This window comes from Scomber scombrus, chromosome 15 (genome assembly GCF_963691925.1).
Source record: "Scomber scombrus chromosome 15, fScoSco1.1, whole genome shotgun sequence".
NCBI lineage: Eukaryota > Metazoa > Chordata > Actinopteri > Scombriformes > Scombridae > Scomber > Scomber scombrus.
The window spans coordinates 17101112-17111009 of record NC_084984.1 but is presented as its reverse complement, the minus strand read 5'-3'; the positions used below and the strand labels follow the sequence as shown (position 1 = coordinate 17111009).

The following is a 9898-nucleotide window of genomic DNA, read 5'->3' as shown; positions in this document are numbered from 1 at the left end:
CATATTGACGCAAACCACTCCCATTTCTATTGTTGGCTGGGGCTGGAAGTCCTGTCAATCAAATGTGTGGCGTTCACGTTCAACCCGCCCCTCCCTGTTTTGACACTATTTAACGCTATCAGTGGAAGAATCTCATATTGACTGAAATTACAAATATTTCCTATTTATATAGATTGAATTCATACTGCTTCATTTATATATATTCACGTAATGTTTCAGAGACAATAATATAAGAATACTACTAATAAGAAAAGCTTATTAGGGTAATTAATTCATCAAAATCATCACCACATCATGAGAAGGTCTTCATCTGCCACATTACATATTAGGTTTATCGCTATTGTATGAATGTAGTCTACTTAATAGTAACTTATTGTAGCTATTTGAGTTTTCCTCTCAAAGCCAGTGTTACAATGATACTGTAGACCTAAATAGTTTGTGTTAGGGTGTGATTTACAACATAAGTAGGGACTATCCAGTGTGTGGTGGAGGATGTTCATTCAGCATTCAGCGGTGATGCCACCTGTCGATAATCCTGCTGAAGTAGCTGCGAAGTCAAATGAATCAGCACTAAGAGGGCTATTCTTGGCTACTACATGAGATTACTGTACCTCATTAAACATTTATCAGCAAGCCATTATCAAGAGCAGCAAGTCTAAAGAGCACAAAGCGAAAAAAATAAAAGGATGAATAAACAGGTCAAATGTACATTATCTGCTCTTGAAAGTTTGCATTAAAAATGAAATATATAAGCAAGAGGTTATGTTCTCAGTGATATTTAAGGAAATTAGGACACAAAATGAGTTTCTATTCTGCTACTACACGCCCATTGCACATGTTATGTTAAATATTTTAAAAATACATACAAAGGGGTTAATGTCAAGTATAATTACACACCATTGTAGGAAAACATTTAAATCTGAAATGTAGGGAGATAACATTTATTGAAAACGTAAGTAAAAGGTTAAATAAATACATTAATTTGACTTCATCTTTTATAAATAAAAGATTTTTTGTGGGTGGGGTCATCATAACCTCAGAAGTGTAAAACCCTGGCTTAATTGTATTACATTGCCAATTTACAGAGCCACACCTATTTATCACATGGACATAACAGTAAATCCAATTCCAATTTCCAATTGCTTATCCCTGAATATGTATACATGCTTTCATATAGTATATCTTGTGTCCTCCCTTGTATATAGTGTACATAGCCCCTGATTAAAGTAGTGTGATACATCCTTTTTTTGACGTCTGGGAGCAGATTTTTATGTTGCACTGAAATGAAAATAAACAGAAGCAGGAAACATGACCGTTAACAATAATGTATTACTTAGAAAATGGTGATCAACAGGATTTTTATGCGAGCTAAACGGAAAGAAACGTGTATGCTACTCTACATTAGTGGTTCACCACGCCCATATAAAAGGCCAACAGCGCCTCCTTGTGGCAAAGACTCATCAACTGGCTGAATATCTCAACTCGGAACAAACTACAACTTATTCATTCATAAGACGTTTGTTAAATGTTGATGTTTTATTTACATGTATATACAGATGTCAAAAAGGATGTGTAACAAGAACATATTAACATAAATAAGATTTAGTGTGAAGTTTTTTTTCTAGAATCAACATATACATATTACACAAAATTTCACATCAGGAATTACCTTCAAATGAGGCCTTAAATACATGCGGTGCATACACAGGGTAAGGATCAAAAATAGATCAATTACATTACATGTTGTACAAATAATCAGCTATTTTCAGGGAAGACATGTGCACACTGCTGACTGCTTGTGGGAAAACACATTCAGTTCCTCTACACTGGGGTGAGACTGTGACAGCACATTTCAGAAGCAGCTTCCCGCTGTCCAGACCATTCTCACTGATGGAGTTGACAAGCTAGGCAGTTTTGTGGTGGTGGGGGAGGGTTTTTTTTCAGCGACAGGCAACAAAGTGAGACACTAAACAACATTTCCCAACAAACATCTTCCTCTGTGAAAAAAAGCAACATTGCTGCAGCAACTACTTTGGATATGATACCCACGAGAGCCCAAAAAGTTAGTGCTGCCTTAAGGTTTCAGCAGTTTATTCAGTTTCCATGTGTTGTGTGCACATGTGCATTAAAACATAACTCTGGTGTAAATTTGCCTTATGGCTCCTTGTCTACCATTGATTGCACAACGTAGAGGCACTATTATGTCCCACATATCCATTTACTGCTCTGACATCTTCTCTGATTCTCTGCTGCTGACCAAAATGTGGATGAAAATGTCCACTTACTTCATCAGGGTCATACATGTATTTTAGCAATACACAGAGTAGATTGTCGGCTTCTGTTTGGAAATACTGCATTTTAACTTGAGCGAGCAGTGGCTATTTTTGTTCATTTTGATGCTGTTATAAACACAATTGTATTGTGACCTATGCAAAACTCACCAGGGTTTTGGTTTTGTTTAACTAGAGGTGACAATTAGCCAAAAGACAAAATTACATCATTGTTAAGCTTTAAATCTCTAACGGCAGATGAAGATTGCTCTCTGCTCCTGTGTTTTGGTAACTTGAACGCACAACCGCTGATTCGCCTCTCCTCAGTTGACGCGGCATGCCCGTATCATCAGCAGCTGCAGCAGGATGAACAGCGGCGACACGATGAGGCCGAACCACAGGTCTCTGGCTTGCTCCTGCTCCGCCAGCTTCTGGCACAGCAGCACCTCGCACACTAGCTTCAGGCTGAGCACCGTCAGCACCCAGAGGAGCCTCAGCACCGCCAGCCGCTTCTCGTTCTCCTGATAGAGACGGATGGACACAATGGCTGTGAAGTAGGTGCTGAGGCCGTCGGCTGCGAACAGAGGGACGAACACCAGCCACCAGCTCAGCGCCGGGGTGAACATGTCAGCTCGCAGAGCAACCAGCATGCTGAAGACCAGCAAAGCCAGCAGGTGGAGGAAGAGTTCGAAGGTGGCGAAGCCAAGCCACTGGACAAGTTCCCGTAGGGAAAACAGCATGGCTAAGGAGGGACAGTGGGGTGTTCAACCAGGGACGGACGGACTGACTGAGGGGCACGCAGTGGGCAGCCCTGGTTAGGAGTCAAAGTGCTCCAGAGTTGGGATGGAGGTGGTGGACACGCTGCTTCCTGTGCCTGGGCAGGAATGGTGAGGTACTGCAGAGATGACCCACTTCACTCTTGGCTACATCTTCAAAATCCACCCTGAGGAGGAGGATGATAAACAGGAAGTGCTCCCAGTCTCAGGCTCTCTGGAAACCCTTCCTACAGTAGAAAACATGGCATTAGAAAGGAGGACACTGTGCTACGTCTGACACATCTGGGAAAGAAAAACAAAGAGCCACACAGTCTGTATATTAGTAAGAAATGGGCCCGAGTCACATCTGTATCATTTCATGACGTTGTCACTTCACCAGTTAGCTTGGTAAGCCTCAGTTTAACCCTGATTGACTCTGACTGATTCAGTTTAAAACGACACACGGTGCATTAAAATCACATCGATGATGCAGAGATACACAACATAGCTACTTCAATGTTAGCTTCCCACAGGTAGACAGAGACGTTGCAGCCTTACTTATTACAAACACAACGCATGTATAAGCTTATATAAAAACGTATTTTACTGTAACACCACACTACTGTACCTTAAAAACAGTCAGGCATTTTCTCCTCCATCTAGCTGGAAGCGAAACCGTCTCTATACAAGGCTAACAAGCCATTAGCACCGTAGTTTTTTTCCCCTCACTCTCGCCGTTCGGGAAATATCGCGATAAGAGTAAAAGTGCTATACAGTGGCCGTTTACTAATGTCGCAGTTTTTTTTATTTTGGTGTCTGCTTATGATTTTAATAGTGGCACCTATATTTGTGATGGAAATATACATTTTTTATTTTATAATATATATATATATATATATATATATATATATATATATATATATATATATATATATATATATATATATATATAAAATGATAATAACATAACTTAATTGTGTAGGCTTTCTTGTATTGTAGACATTACTCCAGTCAGTAGGGGGCGGTAGAGCAGCATCGAGTCGGCAGTGAAGACTCCGTCAAAAGCAAAGAAGAAACACTGTGTCAGTTGAAGCAAGTGTGGATAAGTGTGCTGCTCCAGGTATGTACAGGCTGTATTTAGTCATTTTTCACTCTCTATTCTTTTTCATGCAGTATTCGTTCATATCTCTTAATTTGTTTGGGGGCTTTTACTTCAACACTAAGTTACATAGTTAGTTGGAAGACATTTTTCCGACCAAGGTGACACACATACTTACAACCTGCTCTGGTAAAGTAAAACACAATGAGAAACTGGTGGTGAACCATGCAAAAAAATAAAAACAAAACCCACACATGCATGTGTTAAATCAACTGTTAGTATCTTGTTTCCAGCTATGAATAATTAGAGCTCAATATTCATGTAACACACACATGACTCGTTATCTTAAATCTGCACATTAGCTTTTTACATTTTTGGCGACTATGCTTCAAAACAGAGGTCAAATATTTGTGGAGATGAACCATCTCAAGCAGAGTATGATTAGATTATGTTTGCATTGCAGCTCCTAATATCATAACATCTTTGTAAGTGATGTGACTTTGTGTATTACTGTTAGTAATAGTAGATATGGCAACAGTGAATGCATTACAATAAGCTAAACTCTTTACATACATGTGCAAAAATCATTATTTGTGCCTTGAATTATTAATTTGGACAGCATATGTAAATATAATATGAAGAGATATCATCTAATGTTTGGATTATAATGCTGATCTTCTCATCCTGTGGTCCCTAACAAAGAATGTATTCATAAATCAAGACAGTTATGCTTGAAAAAATGTGGAGGAATTTCATATAAATGGGCGCTCAAGCTCATGTGCGTTGAGAAAATAGATTTGTTTATTAAATTCAAGGTTCTGTCTTGTAAAAACCTTCAGCCTGCTGACTCGTCACTGTTTGGAGAAGCAGCATCACGCATGCTTAGTCAGTTTTAACGGTGGCTGAGCTGAGACGAAACACAATAGTGTTAGCGGCATATTTTATGCTCTGCTCACCAGAACCTGACCCTACTCTCTGTCTCTGTTTCCTCTCTCATTCTCTCCAGCTCAGAGTAAAGATGCAGACACCTGCCGAGTCCATCATCCACAGTGGTTATTTCCACCCGACGCTCCGGTACTGGCAGACCTGCATGACCAATTTAACACCTGACAACCTCATCTACCCGATCTTCATCACGTAAATGACATTTCTTTGTTTTTCCGACAAGTGAATCCAGCTTATAGTCACATAAACAAGCTCATAAAACAAGTACTATAGGAGATTCTTATGTTTTGGCACTTAAATGATTTGCTTTAAGTGATATTTGTGACTTTGAGACTTGAGTGATCTAACTAGTTTCTCACTTTTTCCTACAGAGACAGTGCAGATGCAGTGGAGCCCATTGGTAGCCTGCCAGGACAAGCAAGGTAAGAGTCATAGCAACAAATCCTATTATCATAGTCAGAAAAAAGCCATCTCCAAAATGTAAACTATTAACAACAGAGCATTTGTTTTTCTGAGTAACTTACAGAACCAGTTTCCACTCATTAAAAAAACAAAATTATGCACTGGGATGAGTCGAGTGACTGACGGCCTCATTCAAATAAAAAGACACACACAGTGTTATCCTGCAGCTGTGAGCACGCTGAAGTCGAGGGTGTTGTCTGTAGATAAAAACAGTCAGGCAGGGCGGACCGAGTGCCAAACACTGGACCTTGAACAAGATAAGAAAAGAATCCGTTAGACCTTTATTCCTCACTCGACAAAAACCACACTGTGAGCCCGTCTTCACATTTAGTGTCCTGCTGAATTTCAAAACAATTCCTGAAATTCCCGTTTTAAAATTTTGTTCCTAATAATAAAGTTTAATTTCCTGAGATTTTCCCTTTTTTCCACTAATAAAATTTGACAAGGATGATTATTTTTACTGGCATTCCCCTATAAAAACCTTTTGTGTTTTCATATTGCATCCTTATCTCCTTCAATAGATATGGAGTGAACAAGCTGGAGGGAATGTTGCGGCCGCTTGTGGACAACGGCTTGAAATGTGTGCTGATTTTTGGCGTCCCTGCAAAAATAGACAAGGTACGTAAAAACCAAAAGAGAAGAATCAATCACACTGCATATCATTCCTGTGCCTTCCCAGAAATACGCACGTGAAAATAAACATGACTGGCGGCAGACTCTCAATGAAACACACTGTGACCTCGTGTGTTTTAGGATGACAGGGGTTCGGGCGCAGACACAGACGACACACCAGCCGTTCTGGCGGTGAAGAAGATCAGATCTTTGTTCCCGGAGCTGCTGGTTGCGTGCGACGTCTGCTTGTGTCCCTACACGTCACACGGCCACTGTGGTCAGCATCCTCTCATATGATTGACCTTCTGTTTGTTTCACTTAAAGAGCAGCATAAATGAACATAGTGCTGTTTCCTGCTTCCTTTTCCAGGTATCCTGAACGAGGACGGCACTCTGAACAATGACGCCAGCTGCCTGCGTCTGGCAGAGGTGGCGCTGGCCTACGCCCGGGCTGGTAATACTTGTCCTCCTTTTTCAATCTTGTTTCTATTTTTGGAGCCTTAAAAACATAAAGCATCACTATTCTCTTTCCTTGCACTCCCTTCTTGTTTTTAACGATCTATTACAACTAGGGATGCAACTTTTTTTTTATTGAGCCTGATGATCATCAAATATTTTCTTTCATCCTTATTGGTTGGCTTGACACAGAAACTGATGTGTAAAAACAAGCATGTTAGACTATTTTAGTGTATTTGTGTTTATAATTTGAAAGTTAAACCTCACAGAGCAAGAGCTGCCATGTCATCTGCATTCTAGGATGTTGGGGGGTTTTACAATTGAGGGGCGTTACATTCTACATTTAAATACACAAGCTAGATATGGTTGGTTCCTGTATTTTAGACTTTTTCATGGGGGTTTTTCCAACAAAAATAAGATAGATAATAATTTATTTCCAGTTGAGAGGGGCGAGAATATGTAAATTCCTGCACAGTAATGCCATTTCCCACATTCACCATCACTTTCATGAAATTGGACTGATCTATAAGAAGATTTTAGAGCTGATATTCATTCAATAATGTTTGATAATACATTGCTGTGTCCCTGCTGATGTTTTCTTGGTCCCGTGTTGTTCTGCAGGCTGTCAAATCATCGCTCCCTCTGATATGATGGATGGAAGAATCAGAGCCATAAAACAAGCACTGATATCAAATGGTTTGGGAAACAAGGTAATTTTGATGAAAGATATATGCACAACCAAGTGATCAATGTGTTAAAAATGCAGGCATGTGTTAGTCCATCTCACAGCCTTGTCTGTGGCCCTCAACTTGAGGCTCATTTGTTCTTACTGAGGATATAAATCTTTAAAAACAAGTCACAATATCTTCTGAAAAATTGTAAACGTGACAAAATGTTTTTTTAAATGATTTCTTTCTCTTTATTTTCCCTCTCTAGGTTTCAGTGCTTAGCTACAGTGCAAAGTTCGCCTCTTGTTACTACGGTCCTTTCAGGTAAGCAAATACTGCAGGATCAGCTATTAACACATAAGAGGAATTCACTTTTGAAGTGAGAATAAACTGAATCTCCCCGCTATGTTTGTACACAGAGATGCTGCTCAGTCCAAACCCGCATTCGGGGACAGACGCTGCTATCAGCTGCCACCTGGAGCGAGAGGACTCGCCATCCGAGCTGTGGTGAGTTGATTTATGTGTGTGTATCTGTGTACATTTGGGATGCAGGTGTCTTGTTAAAGCAAGTGCAGGAGGTCTCAGTGTTGATTTATGTGTGCTGCAGGAGCGAGATGTGAGAGAAGGAGCTGATATGCTGATGGTGAAACCCGGTCTGCCTTATCTGGATATTGTGAGAGAAGTCAAGGACAAGGTCTGTATATAAATCATCAAATCTATACTCATCACAGATGATTAAAAAATAGTCACACGCTGAATTACTATAAAACTAATATACTGATGAGAAAAGCCCAGAGGCAAGTGTCCATGTTGTGATGAATGTGTTTTCCTCTCTTCAGTTCCCCACTCACCCTCTGGCAGTGTACAACGTGTCGGGGGAGTTTGCCATGATCTGGCACGGAGCTCAGGCCGGAGCTTTCGACCTCAAAGCTGCAGTGATGGAGGCCATGACCGCCTTCCGCAGGGCAGGTGAGCAGCATTAATGCTCTGATCACCCAGACATAGATGGTGTCCACCTTTGATGACACGTTTCTCTTTATTTTGATTGTCATGGTCCGGGGTCTGCGTGGTAGTAAAGTTAGAAAGGCAACTTCCTCTCACCTGCATCAGCCATAAAATACTAGTTTGGTATTCCACCCTTGCATTTCTATTTTATGCAACAAAAATAGAAAAAAATATGTAAATAAAAACAACAAAAGCTTGAATTTGTCCGTATAAAACAGTATGTAGACCGTGTAGGTGATCGCAGAACTGAGGTTCAACTCGACCAAGACTGTCTGTCCCACTGCATTAAGATAATGGCTGTGATGCAACATTTATTTTGGACAAAGAAGAAGGAATTTAGAAGTGTTCCTGTTGTTCTGATATATCTCTGTGGACCGAGATAATTGGAAATACAACCTGAAAATACCAGTGAGGACATACTCTCATGCCCTCCACTTCTAAGTGGACACATGGATGAATGGTTGAGTGAATTAGTGTATACCTACTGTATATCTGTTTTGACTTAAACAACATTTAAAGTAAATGTTTGTGGGTGTTTTTAGTGCATGAATACATCAAGTGAAATAAAACAATTTTGTTCCAAACGTCATTATCATTTAGGATAATTGTCAGAGTTTAGCCCTGCATGTAATTAGATTAATCAGGTGTCCTTGCTCTCTGTTGCAGGCGCTGACGTCATCATCACCTACTATGCACCTCAGCTGCTCGGCTGGCTGAAGGAGTGAAGAAGAAAGCGGTCAGAGGATGGACGGTCAGACAAGCGGACCAACAGACAAGATGTCTTTAAAATTATGAAAACTGCTGTTGACTCATGTCATACTAACAAAGGGCACTAAGAGAGATACAATATATCAAACCAAGCCTATATTTCCTATTTTTAAGGCATTTTAAGGGTTACTGAAGAGGTGACCACTGAGGATGTAAAAGAGTATGATCTTGGTGTTTTCTTGTAGGAGTCGTTGGTATTAGCATTAAATAAAGTCAGTCATATCCTCACTAATGTGATTATGGAATGTATATTTGTATGAATTATAGCTACACACGTCTGATATATCTGAAGCACTGTCCTCATGCCCAACAAGCTTTTATTAACCAGAAAAAATAAAATCCTGCATTCAGAGCTACAAATGTGTGTGTGTGTGTTTTATTTCAACTTGATGCATGTTGAATAATGAGGCTCATATTATCACAACTTTATTAACTGTAAAGACCTCAGCACAGCTAAAAACAGGAGTTAAATGGATTTTGATTGATACTCCTGATTTTGCCACTAGAGGGCAGACTGAACATTTAATTTCTTGTTAGTTTGAAAGTTTGAAGTTGTGGGAGAAAAAAACAGCAGAGAAAGGGTTAGAACGCATGTAGAAGCTTTTGTCTCTGTGTCTAGATGATGCACATGATAACATTGCAAAGATGACTCCTAGAGCTCTTGTCGATGAGGTTACAGGGTCAAGATATTTAACAACGCCTTTTTGTGATCATGTAGCAGAGTGGACTGGCCAACAGAAAGACATCATACACAGCTGAGAACTGGAGCTCTCCCTGGAGGACAACATCATCAGCTGCAGGTGATCAAACCAATTTTTAATCCTTCCTCACTTTTACAACAGCAACTAGTGTCTGAAAT

At 40.0% G+C, this 9898-nt stretch overlaps 2 protein-coding genes across 2 annotated transcripts; one reads left to right on the top strand and one right to left on the bottom strand.

The window, feature by feature from the left end:
• Positions 1 to 1539: 1539 nt before the first annotated feature.
• tmem203 (transmembrane protein 203) lies at positions 1540 to 3760 on the bottom strand. The gene is made up of 2 exons (XM_062434744.1): positions 3654 to 3760; positions 1540 to 3273 (listed from the first exon to the last, which is right to left on the bottom strand). The coding sequence occupies exon 2, from the start codon at positions 3008 to 3010 to the stop codon at positions 2594 to 2596; it is 417 nt and encodes a 138-aa protein (XP_062290728.1). The 5' UTR covers positions 3011 to 3273; positions 3654 to 3760; the 3' UTR covers positions 1540 to 2593.
• Positions 3761 to 4103: 343 nt separating this feature from the next.
• On the top strand, positions 4104 to 9393 carry alad (aminolevulinate dehydratase). The gene is made up of 12 exons (XM_062434253.1): positions 4104 to 4145; positions 5131 to 5261; positions 5441 to 5491; positions 6053 to 6149; positions 6285 to 6420; positions 6513 to 6596; positions 7220 to 7308; positions 7535 to 7590; positions 7686 to 7773; positions 7874 to 7960; positions 8106 to 8235; positions 8938 to 9393. Exons 2-12 carry the CDS (start codon positions 5143 to 5145, stop codon positions 8994 to 8996), a joined length of 996 nt encoding a protein of 331 aa, XP_062290237.1. The 5' UTR covers positions 4104 to 4145; positions 5131 to 5142; the 3' UTR covers positions 8997 to 9393.
• The last annotated feature ends 505 nt before the right edge of the window (positions 9394 to 9898 follow it).

Coding starts and splice junctions, on each gene's coding strand:
- tmem203 (XM_062434744.1), bottom strand. CDS start 3,010: ATGCTGTTTTCCCTACGGGAACTTGTCCAGTGGCTTGGCTTCGCCACC.
- alad (XM_062434253.1), top strand. CDS start 5,143: ATGCAGACACCTGCCGAGTCCATCATCCACAGTGGTTATTTCCACCCG. Junction 5,492..6,052: donor AGCCTGCCAGGACAAGCAAG/GTAAGAGTCATA, acceptor CTCCTTCAATAG/ATATGGAGTGAACAAGCTGG. Junction 6,150..6,284: donor TCCCTGCAAAAATAGACAAG/GTACGTAAAAAC, acceptor CGTGTGTTTTAG/GATGACAGGGGTTCGGGCGC.